We start from the raw sequence: 18,848 nt of genomic DNA, 5'->3' as shown, positions 1-18,848 counted from the left end.
TTTTTGAGGAGTATGTGGCCAATAGCCTCAAGGGTATATTGGGGGATATTGCTACCTGACAGAACAGAGTGCAGTCAGAAGCATCTGTCATTGTATGTACTGGTTTTAGTCTTAGCTCAAAATAATATACCATCAAACTTCATGCATTGTCCTGATCTTTCTAAAAATATGAATTTGATGTATAATTTGTCTCAAAAAGAAAGTTCTCCAATTTAATTAATATGATTTTGTTTTAAATTCTCTGAAAATATGAACTTAATCAAGAAACATTATCCATAAGTCCTCTCACAAAAAGATTTTCTAAACTTTTTCTTAATTTTTACTAATATGATTCTCCTGAAGATAATATTAAAAGCTGGAAGGGATTGTTATTTGTCACAAAGAATTTATTTTCTTGTTTCTTATGTGCCCAGCCCCACTGCCTATTCCCCTCATATTGCCCCACATCTCCACACACAGATACACACACACTGTAGTTCTTGACTACTTTTATCTGCTATTGTTACATAATATTTAATGGATTTGACAAATATATCCTTAAGTGGACTTTTAGGCCCCTCCACTTTGAAAAACAACTTAGTGTCTTCCCTGGCTCTTGGGTCATAAAAATTTCTGACCACTTTTTGGTAAGACTTTATGCTGAGAAACATAGGATAGCAAGTGGCTTTCAATACAGTTCAGATGCAGAGCTTTTCCCTTCTTTTCCTAGTTTGAAGTCACCTGGAGCTGACTCCACTATTTCCTGATGTTAGGAGGCTTGGTACGAGTAGCACCAGTTCTGGGGGGCTTTCTCCCAGGCTTGGTGGGCTTCCTCCTGGGCTGAGTGCACTGAGGGATGAAGAAAGGCAGCACTTGTTTGACGCCTGTCCCTGTGCCCCAGCCATACTTCCTGACCTCCTCATGGTGCTAGGAAGCTGTGTGCATATTGTTTAACAGGAAATGTGTGGGGATAGTTACTGTGCTGATCTCTAAGGAGAGCTTCTCTCTCAGATTTCATGGTTTGCCAAAGTTGGCTGAGTTCTTGGCTTCTTTGGTTGGGTAATTATGGGGTATGATGATGAAGTGAAACTGAGGTGGCTTCTAAGGTTTCATTTATGCATCTGCCTTCACTCAATCTGTCTTTCTTGTTCTCGTAGATTGAGCAAGATGCTTATAAAGGTCAGATAAATCTCTTAAGGTTGTAAGGATACTTCCCTAAAGGTAATTCTCTAAGGCTGTGGTCACAGAAGGAGCCCAGAACTCTAAACAACTGTTGAAGACCTGTACAATTGATTACAATGTAGGATAGCTTTAAATATTCACAATGATAATGCTAATAATCAACAATTAAAACTTAATATATGCTAAGCAATTCTCTGTGCTTAATGTGCACAAACTCATTTAGTGCTTAACAATAGCAAATTATATTCTTATGGTGCTTTACATTTTAGAAAGTAGTTTCACATTTAGCTGATTTCTTATTAAGATACTGTGAATATGAGACCAGGCACAACTAAATACAGTATGGTAGTCTGGATTGGATCCTGGAACACAAAGAGGACAGTAATGGAAAAACTGGTAAATCCAAAAATTCTGGACCTACGTACAGCTCATGGTAATGATCTGTGGTAACATAAGATATTAACAAAATGGAAATTTGGGAGAAGGCAAATAAGTGCTCCGTTATACTTTTCTCTAAGTCTAAAATTACTGCAAAAGAACTTATTAAAAATTAAGACTTACTTAAGGCAAATTTTTGTTAGCTTCATTCTAGTTTTCTAGTGTTAGAAAAAAACCTAGTAACTTGCCTAATAGCATGTGTGGGACATGATAAGAAACCAGGACTTATATCATTGTGAACTGTATTCACTATGGGAGAAATAACATAAACACATCTTCCTGTTGACTTCAAGTCAGTAGCCCTTCTGTATTTGAATGTATAACACAATTGATTGACAACCCAAACACATCAGAAGTCTCAATGAGGGAACAGAGAGGATAGAAGGAGTGATGTTCAAGAGCCCACGATGTTGTTTTGAAAACGAATAGTAGAGTGTGTTCTTGTGTGACCTCTGACACAGGAATCTGAGCATGGACAGAAAATAGAAGCACAGTTGGTCCATCAAGTTTAGATTTGCCCTGAAAATGCAGTAATTATGAAGATCAAGATGGCAAGATTCTCTACCTTGTAAATATGAGAGAAATAGTGTCTATTTTTCCCTCAGATTTACAATTCATTTTGGCCTCTTCTTGCCTTTGAGTTTCACTGTTCTATTGCCATCAGTCTGTGGATGTTTTCCAGCAACTTATAGTTCTGGGTGATTTTCTGTATATCTGAATTCAGTTCTGCATCTCTTTTAAAACATTTTCTGGAGGGGTATGCGGGTGTACATCTGTAATCCCAGCACACAGGAGACTGAGGTAAAAGAATTGCCACAAGTTTGAGGTCAGCCTGGGCTACATATGAGTTCATGACCCCCCTGAGCTACGCATTAAGACTGTGTCTCAAACAAACAAATAAGAAAAATGTTTCCTTTACTCCATCTAGGTAGTTTCTAGCAGTTAGTAATATGGAAGAAAGGATATGCTTACCATAGGGTTTATAAGTGAGATTAGTCCTTGCAGTTACTGTTAAGTCCTCACTGTTTTTTGTATTTTACACGTGAAGAACAAGTTTAGTGATGTGAAGAGACCCTGCAGGTCCACACACTTCATACATGGTAGAGCTAAAATTTAGCTCCAGAGTGTTCTGATTCCAGAAGAACTAGACTGCAGTTTATCTTGCCACAAAAGCTGCTCTTAAGTCTTGTGGCCTTGTTGTCTGCACGATAGGCACACCTGGAACGCTGTTCAGACACACTCTTACCCAGGCCTCATCCCATGCCAATTAAATCAAACCAAAGCCAGAATATTAGTGAAGGGAATTTACATCATTCAAGCCATACTTATTACTTCTGCATTTTGATGTTGTATCAATAGGTAAACTGAGGCCCCAAATCACACACCCCAAACTACAGTGTAGGTCTCTTGATTCTGTTTCTAGAGTTCTTCCCATACTATAGCCAGATATAGTCTTAGACCATTTATTATGTACCAAATCATAGGTGCATATATAGTCACAAGTGAGTTTGATTATTCATATATAATATAGAAATGTGTGGGCATATACATCGGCATGATTTTAAGAATTTATACATTCACATTTCATGGTCAAAATCATAGGCTTTGCAGCAAGATTGTATAGTTCTCATCTTTGCTTTACCATCCTACCATGGGTAAATTTTGTAACCTCTCTGTTCCCTAGTTAAGCTGTGATTAACAGTAGTACTTAAATGAGTTAATGCATGTAAATTAATGAGCCAGTGTCGATTCATAGGAAGTGCTTCATAATGAAAACTGTTGTAAAGTATGAGAAAGAGTATACTCAGCTTTCAACTTTGGAAACTACATAGTTGCTACATTAATTGATTGCAAAAGAATTATAGTAGCACAACTGTAGTTGGGCTTGTATGTTCGCAACTTTATGCATTTTTTATAGGCTCTTAACAGTCTATGTTCCCATGTTTCATAATGTGCCATTTTTTCTCTCAGGAAACATGCTGATGTTCTAATTTATTTTCTTTATCTGGGCTTACATCTCAGCTCAGTGTAGCAATGACTGTATTTTGTTAGAAACTGTCTCAGGCTGCCAGAATGTTGCTCTAATGTGGGTTGGTATATTACATCAGTCATTACCAGGTTATACTGGCTTATATGCAGAACAATCCTTGTGTCCTGGCAGCCATATACAGTAAATTCACAGTATTACAGAATATCTTGAATCTTGGGTATGTACTAAAAACACACTCATGAGGGTCTGAATGTTCTCCAGATGTAAGCAGTAAACTTAGGTCTAAGCCACGAACTTGGAGAGTGTAACATAATGCACTCTGAGCAAATACTATGTTATATTGCTAACATAATTGCTCAAATAATGGGATACAAATTAAACTGGTGGTTCAGGAAAATCACAAATGCTCTTTTCTACTAAGGCCATTTTATTTAAGATATAACTTACATGCAATGGAATTAAAGAATACTTTTCCTTTAGATAGGAGAAATATAGAGATGGTTTTGAAGAAGACTACTATAACCAACTGTCTACCGTATTTTACTATCAGGTAGAAAAGCAAATACCTTCAGTTATTTGAATATGTCTGATTATTTGAATATATATTCAAAAGGACTGCTATCTCTGCATAGATATGGTTAAAAAGAACCAAAAAAATTTTTAAGAGGTATAATAATGATTAGCATTTTTAAGCCTAGGGAAAACAAAAGCTCATGTAAAAATTAGCCTTCAGATGCTATTTTTCATTGTGTCCACCAGACACAAATAAAGACTTTGACTTTGGCATGAAGGTTCACAAAAGGAGACATGGGGGATGGAACTAGTGGTTAAGCATTAGAGTTCATTTAGGTCGAGGTTCTCTTCTCATTGACTTTCAGGGGAGATGGGATCTTTTGCTGAGGAGGGGAGTTGCCTTACTCTGGTGTTATAGTTGAGGACTAGGAAAAAAGAATGAAGCCTTCAAATCACTTTCATTCTTAAGGTTCTGTGATTCCAAATTGTTTGTTAGGGTTTGGTTTTTGTTTGATTGGTTACTTTTCCTTTTTTGTAATTAATAAAACAAAGTCTGGCAGATGCAAAGCACTTGCCTTTGCCATTAGTTATTATGTGAGTGCTGATAGAACCCCCAAATGCTAAAATCGTTACTAATTTAGCTGAAGAATCCAGGTATTCCAAGATACTAATTGGAGCCTAAACAACATTAAAGGACTTTTCAAACTATTTTAAAATTAAATGTGCCTAAACTCTTCTAAATGATCTTGTAGATTTCCATAATAAATGTGGCAAACATTTCTCTTATGGGATGTAAATAATCAAATCCTATTGCACTGTAGAGTGGTATTATAAAGCACTTAGCTAATCAGATTGTGAGAGTTGCTCAAAATTCATAACCATGTAATTTTTGCATAGAGAGAGGGTGCCTCATGCTGTGCAATTAATTGATTTTATTAACTATAAATTTGGTTGTTGCTGGCTAGCCCGATGGCTTAGTGCCTGTGGAGTATTAGATCTTGGTTTTTACCTCATCATGTACTAGGTGAATTTTAGGAAAGCATGGGAACTTTTCAGTGGCGACAGTGGCCTAAACCCTGAGAGGAACCTGCAGAGAAGTTGTTTCTCACCTCTGTAACCAGCTAAAGAGCTTGGATGTTTTCTAGGTCTCTTGTAATGTTTTCTAGGTCTCTTGGATGTCCTATAAAAAAATGCTTTGTTCTGTGCTTAAGTTGGGTTTGTAAGGTAGAATCTGATTTGGTGATCCTGAGCAGGGCTTTGAGATCAGGTGACCTGTATTCAAATTCTTGCTTTGTCTTTTACTGTGCCTTTCGGCACATTTTAAATTTTCTGCTTCTTCCCCTGTGGAAGTAACAGTGGGCCTTAGCCATTGGTTTGCTAGGAGAATTTAAAGATCTGATCTCCACGAAGTGCTTAGCCCAGCTCACAGCAGGTATGTTAGCTATTAATCTAGGGAACCTGAGAGTTGGAATCTCTTTGAGCAAGGCAGTTTTTAATTTTAAAAAATGCTTAGAATGACTCATGATTTCATTGAACTTTTTGAAAGAAAAAGGACTAGAAATTTGTAAGAAAAGAAAGAGGTAGAGCTGGATTCAGTTTTATTGTTGACATTTGCTAAACCACTGCTTAATGAGCTTGAACTCTTCAAGACCCAATTTCCTCAACACTTAAATATGATAAAATATCTTATCGGTGAGAGTCAGGTAAGATAGATGTTTTGGAAATGCTAATGTGCTGTATTTATGTAAGCATATAAGTAAACACAGAAAGTCAAATATAATAATACATGATGCAAATTAAATCAAGCAAAATGTGTAAGTGGAAACAACTGCTGAAAGAGATGAATAACCTTAGAAGCTAGGCTTAATGATCAATTGATCATAAAGCAAGAGAAGACCTGTCAGAGAAAGAGACTAATATTGTTTCCTTGATTGGCATTTGCTGCACATCTGGGTAGGATTGCTGTCCATTTTGCAGATGAGGAGACTTGAGTCTCGAAAAGGTTAACTTCTTCAAAGTTCCTATGTTAGGTAGCTTCCTTTTAGTGTAGCAAACGCCTGAGACAGATCAACTTAGAAAGCAGGAAGGTTTTGTTTGGCCAGTTTTGGAGGTCTGAGCCCATTAGTGAATTGCTGTGGGCTTGTGGTGTCCTCGCACATCATGGCAGGAGTGCTGGGCAGCGGCCACCCATTCACTTCATGCTGGATGTAAAGAAGAGGAAGGGCCTGGGTCCCGTCCTCCCTTTGAAGGTCACCCTCCCTGACCTTCCCCTGGCCCACCTCTTAATGACTTCTGCTACCTCCCAGTAGGTATGTTTTAGGTCTTGACCCAGTCAAGACTGGGAACTTGATGCAGAGTGTTAAGTCCATCTTCTCACTGCCATACTAAGGATTGAACTCACAGCTTTCTCACTAAACAACATCCCAGCCCTTTTTAAATTTTCTAAATGTTGTGATGGGATCTTGCTGAGTTTCCCAGGCCGGGCTTAAATTTACAGTTCTCTGCCTTAGCCTCGCAGAATGGTAAGATTACAGATGCGCACCACTGCCCTGTGCTGTAATTCTTAAGATAATGGAGGTTGAGGACTTTGCTTCATTTATCTGAAACAATAGGGGGGAAGGAAAGGCAGGGGGAGGAGAGAGAGAACTAGAGAATTAGGTGTTTTCACCTCATAGGTTTATAAATACTTCTTTAAGAGTTTTAAAGTCAAGAATTTCACTTGACTCTTATGTTTTCTATTAAATAGAGTAGTTCTAGAGGCTCTGTGAGGATAAAGAGGTGTTCTGTAGTGAGAAGACCAATGTGTTCATCCTTTATAACCCGTTCTCTGGGAAGAGGCATGGTTCACCTGTTATGGACATTTATGTTATTGGCCCCGCATAGGAAGAGGAGCCTCCATGAAGTGCCTCCTGCTGTTGAGAGCCAGGGCTCGGTCCCAGTGCACTGTGGAGCGGAGGAGCTGACCAGAGCTGGTCCACCTGTAGACGTGAGTCTGGGAACACATGGCAACGTGTTGGGTAGAAGAACGGAAAGGCAAGGTTTACGACTGAGCACCCTCTGCCTCTGTGACCTGAAAATGGTTTGACATCATGGCTAGGGCACCCTGCAAAGGAGCTCAAGAAGACAAGATTCTGTTTGTCTTGGACAGCAGAGCCCACGAGAGGCAGTGTACAGCTGTCCAAATTCTCATTCTTAAAATCAACAGTGAGCTGGTGAACATGAATTTCACTGTGGTTTTTACTCTGGTTATGTAATTGACTTGTGTGTTGTTCTTGTGAAATCTGGGCTGTTACTCTTCCAGGTGTGAAAGAACAGAGCAAATTCCTACCCTCTGGTGTTGTGCGCTTCTCACTGTACTGCTTCCTCACGTAGGCCGCCTATAATTATTTAGGCAAACAAAATATTATCAGCAAATGTTATTGTTCATTCATCCTTTGCATGTTCTGGAGTGCTTCCTCTGATATTATAGTAGTCATCTTACAAAAGGAAGGAAGTTGGGTATAGGCCACTAGGGCAGACACAAAAAGGGAGAGGAGCTTCACTTAACAAAATAGAGAACTAGGCATGAGCAGGTAGAAATCAGCCTAAAACAAGCTCAGTTACCCTCCCCACCCTTTTGGTCCCCTGGCTGTCAGAACCTGGACCCGATGGAGTGACATGGGTGGATATTAGTTTGTTCCAGAAACATGTCAAGAAGAACTCACAGGCCAGAGGATAAGTGATTTCTAGATGCCTGTGAAGGTCTTAGGAAGGTAAAGACTTCCTGTCCTGGTATAATAAGGAAAATCTGAATTTCCATGTAAACCAGTACTTTGAATTCCATATTTATATATTCTAATTTTATAATATATATGTGTTATACATGTTCTAACAAATAGCTATATAATTACATACATATTGTATAATTATATATAACATTTCTGTATTTTTTCCTTATAAAAATATATAATAAAGAATCTAGGAAATTAAAAAATCTCACACAAGATTCTTTTTGCTATCTGGATATAGATAACCATAATTAATATTTTATTTCTTCCCATTGGTTCTTCCGTACATATCATTAAAAAAAAGTGGGATCACCTTGAGGTTTGGGGGAATAAAGCAACCGAGTGCCATGTTGGATATTGAAGATGCAGCTGTCTTTGGAGAGAACGTTGACCTTGGGTGTAATTGCAGTGTGGAGACACCATCAGCTGAATGCCTTCTTTTTCTTTCTGTCATGCTCTGATGGAATCATAGAACCTGAGACTTGGTGAGGACCTCAGAGGTGAGGGTCAGTGGAATGTGTTTAAATACCATGTGTCACTGAGGACAAGCAGGAGCAGTTGACCTTCGTGGGCAGTAGAGGGAACCCTGTGCCAAAGCCGCATCACAGGTGGAAGCAGGGACCCCAGTGGGACACGAGCTTGCTCTTGATGGAGAGTGGCGCCTGCGCCAAGTGCAGGAGGGAAGGGGAACCTGCCAGCCTCCCGATGTGACTTCCTACACTGGTGTTTTCTTTGACCATCAGTAGGCTGGTGCTAGTGTCTCTGCTTTATTTCATAAAACTCAGTATTTTTAATGTATTTATCACAAATAAATACTTATAGACTGTATCAGTGGGCTATATACAAACTTTAGAGATAGAATTAGCAACTTTGCAAAATTAAAGACAGGTTTAAATTTGGGATTTGTTGAGAAACAAATTTTTAATTAAGGGAGAGGAATCACTTGGAAGTTGGAAAAAACAAATTGATTCACAATCTTTATTTTAAACTGTTGAAAGTACTTTAAAGGAAGAGAATCAGAACTGTGACATTTAGCTTCTGTTACTGTCTCTGGTGGCATCAGTTGTTTGGAAGCTGTGTGCTGGTCAGCTTCTGGAAGCAAAGCATACTGGGCTAATGGCTCATCTCCCCACACACACTCATGGAATGCCAAATAAGATAAAGCAGCAAAATATCCACCTCCTGCCCATAGTTATAAACTGTATTATAATAGCTAATATTTGCTGTTATGAAAGATGAAAGGAAGGAGTGCGAGAAGGGCAGAAAAATTGGCCTCAGCTGTAAACAGTAAGAGCAGACTCATTTCACTGCAAACATGAGAGACATTTTTATACTCCATTAAAAACATTCCTGTTAGAGACTGGGATGGGGGAAAGGAGAAAAGAAGAAAGGGAAAAGAAATATACTACTAATAATATATATTACTAATTTCTCTTCATTGAAAAACATTTGTGCTAATATTGTTTGGACAACTTAATGCCTATGTCTTATACACAGAGCAACTAATTTAAAGACAACAATATGTAATCCATGATTAGCGTTGTTATTTTCCTGTTTTCTTGTTTTGAGATTTTTTTCTATTTAGTGTAACATAAAGACATCCTATTAGATATTTTTATAGATAGAGTTTTGGCTACTCTATTTATATATCAGATTTTATTTTATGGAGCACTTTAGATCTTGACTTAAAGTTGTTTCAGTTTGTTCCTTAGACCCTCAGGTCCTAAACTGGAAAAGTACATATTTATCTCAAAGATATTTTGATTATTAAATATATACTGTCTTTGTTCCTTTTCTCCTTCCTGAAAAAGAATACCCAACATCCATAAGTTAAAAGAGGAAAGGTTTATGTTGGCCCAGTCTTAGGGTTTGAGTCCATAGTCAGGTGTCTCCAAGACAGGGCAGCATAGCAGAGAGGTGTGGCAGAGGAGAAATAGTTCATGGTGTAGCAGGTAGAATGCAGCCAGCAGCAGCAAGCTTGCTTTTCCTTTTTGTCCCACCTAGTCTACCAGCCTTTTGGATGATGTCACCCAGAACTACCCTAATTCCCACACATCCCTAATCCCAATATCACACACTCTGTACTCAACCAGCTCTAAAATGCCCACCTATGAGCGCATGAGGCTTTGAAGGGACATGTAAATACAAGCCCTAACAAACTCTGATTATCTCTGCAGAAGTCTATAAAACATCTTTTAAACTTGATTATTTGTGGTAAAAAATATATATAGCATAAACTGTGCCTTTTTAAGCACAATTCACTATTTAAGTGGTTTTAATGGTGTTCACAGTGTTGTACAACTGTTGTTATCCTCTCTTTTCAAATCTTTTCATGCCAAATAAAAACTTTGTAACCTTTAAGTAACAATTCCCATTCCTTCCTCTTTGAAGCTACTGGAAATCAGCTTTTTTAAATTATGTATAATCTAAATTTACTTATTCACATAAGTGGAGTCATTCAGTATTTGTCCTTTTGTGTCTGATTTATTTTTTCTTCAACATAATGCTTTCAAGATTCATTTTAAAGGGCCGGGGAGATGGCTTAGGCTTAGTGGAATAAGTGCTTCCCTGGCAAGCACAAGGGCCTGAGTTCAATCCCCGGTTCCACAAAAAAAAAAAAAAGATTAATTTTAATTTGTTTATAACTGAAATAATATTCCATTGCTTTTGTATATCCCATTTAGGTTAATCTTTCATCAGAGGACAAACACTTGGGTTTTCCTGCCTTTAAACCATTGTCAACAATTCTGCTTGAGGGCCAGGGAGATAGCTAAGTAGCATAAGTGCCTGCCTGGCAAGCACAAGGTCCTGAGATCAATCCACAGTACCAAAAAAAAAAAAAAAAAGTTGAACACTGGGTACAAGTGTTTGAGACACTAAAATAACATTTTACAGTGTTCTTGATTTCACTTATTGACTAAAATTATTTCAGTATAAATTTAGATATGCCCCAACAGGAAACTAAGATTTAACTTCTCTTACATGCCTATAAAATCAAAGTATTTTTATTAAATAAGACGAACTCTAAAATCAATACAATAAAATGAAAATTTTCATTAAATTGTGTTTGCAGAAAATAAATTGCTTAATTCAATTTTGATAGTTTTGTTGATGTTGATTTTTGATAAAAAGATATATTTTAACAGTGAACTAATTGTATATATTAAATCCATAATTTTGATAGGCAGTCCATTCACCAGATTATCCCACAGTGGAAATCTGGAAAACAATAGAAAAACAGTGATTTAATGAACACTGGGCATTGCTTAATTACTGCAACAGTTTCATCAGTTCCACCTGTTGTGGAAGCAGGTGCCTATAAATATTAACCCCCCAAAAAAAGTTCACCCCTAGAATCCACCCACTCACAGAGAGTGACAGCTACAACACAGGTTTTAGTTATTTATCTAGTCACACACTTATTTCTACTGGAGCTTGTTTGAATTGCTAGTATCCTAGTATCAGTGGCCCTTTGTTCATTACTAATATATCACTTCCTCAGCCTGCCTGTTTTGTGGTAGCCCATTTTTGTGAAACTAGTACAGCTTTCTAAAGTCATGTTACTGTTTTGAATACAGTTATGTCCAATTCTCAGTTTATTAAATAAGAACCTAAAGTCTAACTCCAGGAAAATGTGTTATACTGCAGAAGAGTAATGCTGTCTTCATAATTGCTAAAAAATGGGATGTAGGATGTTGATTGTTATTTTGATATTTGCATTTGCCTACCCAAGAGCTGCTAAACATTCTAATAAGCAGGTCCAAAAAAGATAAATCCTCTTCAGTATATCACTTGGCAGTGGTGTCAATGAAAACTGTTGGGAGCATTGAAAATTCCATCATACTAGTTTATAAAATGGTCATCCAAAGTTTTAGATATTCCTCTGTTTATTCATTATTGATAAAAAATACTTTAATGGTCATCAAATTCAGACACCCTAAAGAATATACTAAAAGATAATACTCTCCCCATCTGACAAATACTGGTACAAATATGAACTCTTCTGCTTTACTCACATTGAACTCCAAGGCTTTATTTACAAAGAGTTGTTCGGCCACTTAAAAATAGGGTGACTTATGATTTTCAAACTTCCCGTAAACTTTAGTTTTATGATAGTGCTCCTTTACTATTTCATAATGAGAATTAGAATTGTCATGAGATGAGTAGTTGTGTTGGATAATTAATGCATTTTCTTCTTGGCAAACTGAACTATGAGAAGATTGCTTGTGAACATGGAGTACTTAGAGGATGTTAAGGAATCATTTGACCAAGCTGTGATCACCCCCTTCAGCACCTATTTTACTAGGAGAAAAACACTGTCAAATTAACCCTCATAAGTGTCTCCTTTAATCAATGATGATTTTTCTTTCTCTTGACTTTGTATTAGCCCCCTGCCAACCCTCAGACCTCTGTTTCCTATCTAGTTACCTCACCTTCCAAACCAGCTTCACAAAATGTGTTCTTAATGAAATCTCAACTCTCACTCTATGAAAAAAAAAGTATAGCAAATAACGCTAACTCATAGTGTGCAGATCCCTGAAGGAGAGTCTCCTTCCTGACACTGACTTCTCTGTTAATTGCTGGCATTCTACTTGATGATACATTTTCTGAGGTGGAAGGCTTAAAAATCTACTTTCTATTGCCAATAATATACCTTTCACTTAAAACATTGAATTTTTTCTATATTTAATTTACATGATTTAGTACTTCTTTGTACTTAGAATTGATTAGCCATTTTATCTCCATTAAAAACTTGTAATAAATATATGTGATTTATCTAGAGTATATCCATCTATAGATTAGTATGTTTTTAAATTTAAAAATTAAGCTTAATATTATAATTTATTTTTGCTGTGCCTCTCCAGTACCATTTTCTATTGTTAGCGCCAGTCCCCTCAGATCACTACTGAAGACCAGTCTGCCTTCATAGGTTTATAGCACCTTGTGTGAAAGACAGCAGTAATATATATTTGAGTGAATTATTAAATAAATGATATAAATGGTATTAGCAGTATCTATTCAAAAATATTTGAAACCTCTACCTTAATTTTGACTCATCTAACTAAAAGAAGTTCAGACTTGCTGCAACTTCCAAAAAAAAAAAAAAGATATGTATTCTCTTTTCTCTTGTTGCTCAGGCAAAATACCCGACATCCAAGGTTAAAGGAGGAAAGATTGATTTAGCTCACAATTTATAGATTTCAGTCCATACTGCCTGGTGCTGAGGCAGAGCAGCACATGGGAGAGGAATGACGGTTTATGGCCATAGAAGACAACAAGAGAGGAGAGCAAGCCTCTTTGTGTTTTTATATCAAGTCCACTGGGACTAGGGCAGTGCCAGTCCACTCACTAGACTGATAAAGCAGGCACCCACCATTAGCTCCAGCACCCTCAATCCCAGCATTGCACCATGAATCAGTCACGTCCTCTAGGTTCAACTATCTGGGCTGGCAAGATAGCTCAGTGGACTAAGCAGCTGCTTAGGCAAGCACAGGGATCAGGGTTCGATCCCCTGAACCACATGTGCCAGCCCCACCCCGGGGTGCGCTGATCCAGCCACTGAGTCCTGGCATGGTGGCACACACCTGTAATTCCAGCACTAGGGAGGCTGAAAACAGAAGGATCACTGTGAGTCCAAGCTGCATAGTGAGCCCCTATGCCAAATACATAAAAATAAATAGATAAATAAATAAATTCAGTTACCTCTGAAAAAGCCCCATCTAAAACTGCATGAGGCTTTGGATGGAGATCGAGATACAAACATAACATATTTTTGTTAATGTAAGTAAAGGGAAATTGAATATGGTATATATTTTATTAGATTATTATGAATGTGGAATTTTATGTAACTTTGCGTTTGATTTTTGTACAGGCAGAAATACTCAGTGTCCTGAGTCACAGAAACATCATCCAGTTTTATGGAGTAATTCTTGAGCCTCCCAACTATGGTATTGTCACAGGTAGGAACTCATCATTTGACTTTTTTCTTTCTCCAATTACCTAGCTTTAGAATCCTTAATAAGCTAAAATGTTTAATATTAGGTTCAGTCACGAATTGTGCGCCACTGTCAGATGTCACTTTTGTTGCTATAAAGCATTAATAAATCTGATTATATCAATATAATTAAGAATGGTGTTTCTACATCTACCCATGCTTAATTGTGCTAATTATGTCTCTGTAAATGCTATTTAAATTCACTCGCAGCTGCAATACCAACTTAAAGGTGCCGTTTAACTAAAATTTCATTTAATTAGTTGAAATAAGGGATGTTTTTTGTAACTCTGTGACCTTTTGTAAATTAAGATTTCTTGAGGGTATTCATGTTGTAATTCTTTGCAAGGTATTTTAATCCCATTAGAGCATTCTTCAAGGTCTCTGATGTGAGAACAGTATTTTTAAGGTTTGGTCATCTGTACTGATAGTGACCTTGAGCTACATTATCATGTAATTTGGAGCTGCAGTTTTAACTGGTGGAACTAGCATTTCTAAAAAGGAGCACATAGAAAATTTGCTACATAGAAATACAGAAAGAAACATTTTTGGTACTTAATGCTCATACTGTGATAGTAGAATGACCACTTTTAAGGCTGTAATAACTGTTATGTTCAATTTTACATTAAACTTCGATCAGCTTTGTCTTAATTGTTCTCTTGTTGCTGAGACACTATACCTAACACCCAAATTTAAGGGAAGAAAGGTTTAGTTAGCTCAGTTTGTAGAGGTTTCAGTTCATAGTTGGCTGGCTCCAAGGCAGGGTGGCAGGGCAGAGGGGTAACAAGCAACTGCAAGGCAAAGCAGTGGCCTCTTCTTGTCCTTTATATCATATTCAGGGTGAGGCACCCTTAATCCTTGCATTGTACCATGAGTCACTCCCAGCATCATACTCAATCCAGCCACCTCCAAAGAGCCCCACCTATGACCACATGAAGCTTTGGGGGGCATCTAGATATAAACTGTAACAAGGTTCTTTATTGTGGCAGTCCTTTATTATGGAGCTGCAGTTTTATTTTATTTTATTTTATTTTATTATGACAAAAACAAATAAGAAAACCTTGAAAACTAGCCCTGTCTTCTTCCACTGTAATAATAGTAAGCACTTGGATGGTCTTTATGGAAAATAAAATGTCTTTAATAGAATTCTTTTAAGAACTCTTTTATAAATTCACCTAATCATTACAATAATCCTATGTGATAAACTAATTTATTTTTACAAGAAACTAAGACGTTGACTTAGGTAGTTTTCCTGGGAAGGCAAGTTTTCTTCAGTTCACATAGTTGCTATTATTGTTACCCTCTGATGACAGGTAGTTTAACTGCTTTTTTTTTTTTTGGTGGAACCGGGTATTGAACTCAGGCCCTTGTTCTTGCCAGGGGCTTTTACTATTAAGTGGTATTTTAACCTAGATTCTTAGAGGAATTTTTATCTCCAGTTTGTTCCTTTTTGATCTGTGCCAGGAATGAGGTGTGTCACAGTTTATATTGTCAGGGGTAAAACATGCCTGACCTTTATGCCTGATTTCTGATTGCAAGTTAAACCTTTCTCTGACTTAGTTACCATATTGCTGACTCTTTGTCCCCAAGTTATGTGTATTTACCTTTTATTGGTTGTGTTTATAGATCTGAATCATGTTTTCTCTCTTCACTTGTGGCCAGTATTATCTATCAGGTATTATTCCTGTTTACCCAAGAGATTGCAAAATGTTCACTGTCTTATACCTTGATGTCTAATGCTTTGGAAGAGATTATTTTAACTTACCTGAGTCAGTGGGCTATTTATGGAGTTCTCTTGTGTCCTGAGGTGAGGATGAAGAGAAGAAAGGGGGCCTGAATCATGGTATGAATTACTTTTTCCAAGAGAATGCTGTCCTAAGAAAGACGTGAAACACATTCTTTGAAACATATTCAGTCTGAGTCATCTCATTGAAAAGTGGAAGAATCCAGGGTCGGCCAGATAGCCCAGTGAATTAAAGTGCTTAAGCAGACCCCCCGCCCTGGGGTGCGCTGAGATGGCAATTGAGACAGGGCATGGTGGTGCGCATCTGTAATCCCAACGCTTGGGATGCTGAAAGCAGAAGAATCACTATGGATCCGATCTGTGTAGTGAGACCCTGAAGACCCTGTACTAAATACAAAAAAAAAAAAAAGAAAAGAAAAAGAAAGAAAAGTTAAAGTGGAAGAATCCAGAAAGTCTGACTTTATTTGATATTTGTACCAAATAAATTGTATCTATAGTCCTAAAGATTCAGCTTTGACTCAGCATTTATTCGAATCTGCCTGCATTCTCAGTATTATGCTCAAGTCTCGCTGTACCTGGGTAGCCAGTTGTGCGTATGTCAGCCAAGCAAGTTGGGGGTGAAAGATCACCGAGACCAGGGATGACGGCACTTACCCCACCTTTTGGAATGAACCTAAACAAGTCCTGGTGTAGGATATGAAAGGAGAAATAAAGGCGGGCGGGCAGAAGGCCTGAATCACCAAGCCTAGCCACATGCCCCTCTGTGAACCTCAGGGAGGAGGTTCGATGGCTGAAGTTCATTCAGCTGGATGTTGTTAATAGCAAAGGTTGTTGCGGCCGGCAACTGTTGTCACCCACAGTGAGGGCTTAAAAGAATGATTTATCAAGAGTGATGGGATGGGAATTGGAGGATGTGAGATCTCTTGATTCTGCCAGAGCTTCATAGATAGGTCATTAAAGATCTCTCTGTTTTCTGGATGAAGAGGCCACAGAAATGACTGGGAGAGTGTGTATGTGTACATATTTGTATGTGTATTTCCTGAAACTTTTCATCAGAGACCTGTTTATATTAAGACATGGGGAAATCTGTAAGAGGCAGCTACCAATTTATTTCCCTTAGAAAGGAAATGAACATCCTTCCAGACTACAAAGCAATTGGGTAACAGACTCTGAAGTCAAAAGGAGAAATTCACTAGTGGATCCTACTTTTTTTGATCTTTGGAAACCTCTTAATTCTGTGCTGTTTCCATCCTCTCCCTCCCCCACAGTGAATTCAAGGCCCCTCCCCCTCCCTCTCTTTCCTCGCTTATAAACATGCATACATACATACATACATACATACATACTTGAGGGTATAGAGAACACCCAGAAGAGAAGGGATAGGTGGTGTGATTCTAGGTCATGTAGTTGTTTGAAGCAACCCAGACTGGAGAGTCACTCCCAAACTATTAAGTAATGAAAGAGTAAAGAAAGGGAGTCAGTCTGAGTTTCAGGGAAAAGTGATTTTGGATTCCCAGAGGCTTATGAAATTGCATCTTTGTGCTCAGAGCTGAAGGGCACCACTTGTTTGTTACCCATTCCATATTATTCTTACCAACATCCTCAGGCTGCTAGTCCTGAGTGATTTGTCTGCAGGCCCAAGTTCTCATTAAACTTAACCATGGAAAACAGTAATTTTTAAGTACTCAGTATCATTTCCTTTAACTTAATCTTGATTTAAGTATAGATGCATCTAATATGCATCTTTTGATGTTACACTTGTCTTTTTTTTTTTTTTTTTTTGAGATAAGGTCTTACTATATATTACAGACTGGCTTTAAACTCATTATGTAAACTGGACATGGTGGCACATGCTTGTAGTCCCAGCACTCAGGAAGCTGAGGCAGAAAGATTGCCTGAAAACAGTCTGGGCTACATAGTGAGTTCAAGGCCAGTCTGGACTATGGAGTGAGACCCAGTCTCAAAAAATAAATAAACAAAAAACAAAAATAAAAGTAGGTTTGGATCTCAGCATTATGCTATCTGTGGATATTTATCTCAAACTATAAGTATCTAATGACATAACATGCAATTGCTGGATATTTCACTTTCATGAGTTTGTAACCATAACTCATTGCTTTTTAAAGTTGTATTTAAGGGCCAGGGAGATAGCTTAGTGGACTAAGCGCCTGCTTAGGCAAGCGCAGGGACCAAGGTTTAATCCCCGGAACCACATGCCACTCCAGCCCCACCCCTGGGCATGCTGAGCCAGCCACTATAATCCCAGCCCTGGGGGGGGGAGGGGCTGAAAACAAGAGGATCACTACAAGTTTGATCTGCATAGTGAGGCCCTGTACAAAACACATAAACTTAAAAAAATAGTTGTATTTGGAAAACTGATTTTTTCAGGGTCACTCTGAAGTTGTAAATAAGATCCTGTGGTTGCAGGAATACTCGCTGTATGTTAAATTTTGTTGCCTTTCTCCTCCTCCTCCTGCCCTCAAGTTGGGTGACAGAAGGAGTCTATGGTGCTTTTGCCTGGCAGCTGTCATTCTCCTCCTCCACCTCAGCTCATTTGGTACAGAGGTGGGCTGTGAGGCTTTGCTGGCAGTTGAAGGTGCTCACTACCCCAGAGTGGTGGGGGGGAGTGCCCACATTCAGCATTCTTGTTGGTAAAAGTGGTATTCCTGGTAGACAAGAGAATGGGATGGCTAACAGCTCTATCAGCCTGAACTAATGGTTGTGACCCGGGTAAATATAGATTCGTGGGCAAGGCTACATATAGGCAAGGCAGAGATGATAGGGCCCTGTGTTCACATACTCCCATGATCCTTGAGACTGCACTTTTTGTAGGAGACCAAACAAGGACCATGAAAAGTATAAGCTAGGACAGACTTGAAAAAGCTGAAGTTTGAATGTGTTCCTGCTGCTTGCATGTGGGTCCAGTAGCATGGGATATTTGAGCATAACATCTTCCTAACAATCTTCCTGTGCAAATATAGGACAGCCTCCAAAAGGCTAGACTTATATAGAGAGGCAATATTTTGAAAAAAATAAAAACTGAGCACAGATATCATTGGGGACATAGAGAGAGAGGCAAATATAATAAAATTAGAAAGTTATTAAAATCAAGAACATTTTGGGGTATGGTAACAATTTGGAGTTTCCACCATACGTTATGTAAGCTGTCCAGTTACAGAAAATGGAGCATGTGATGAGGTGTGGAGAGCTGCGAAGGACCGCGCCTACAAGATGGCGCTGGTT

At 38.2% G+C, this 18,848-nt stretch overlaps 1 protein-coding gene across 6 annotated transcripts in view; it reads left to right on the top strand.

The window, feature by feature from the left end:
* The window catches only part of Map3k20 (mitogen-activated protein kinase kinase kinase 20), a 193,661-nt gene that overhangs the window by 72,027 nt on the left and 102,786 nt on the right, over positions 1 to 18,848 (top strand). For all 6 annotated transcript variants that reach the window (XM_023719098.1, XM_023719097.1, XM_023719096.1 and 3 more), the window contains exon 3: positions 13,742 to 13,829. In XM_023719098.1, the coding sequence (XP_023574866.1) occupies positions 13,742 to 13,829 (88 nt within the window). The remainder of the gene's footprint in view (positions 1 to 13,741; positions 13,830 to 18,848) is intronic.

This window comes from Octodon degus, unplaced genomic scaffold (assembly GCF_000260255.1).
Source record: "Octodon degus isolate 3935 unplaced genomic scaffold, OctDeg1.0 scaffold00065, whole genome shotgun sequence".
Lineage (NCBI taxonomy): Eukaryota > Metazoa > Chordata > Mammalia > Rodentia > Octodontidae > Octodon > Octodon degus.
Note: the sequence above shows the minus strand (reverse complement) of the source record. Positions and strands in the feature narration are given on the sequence as shown.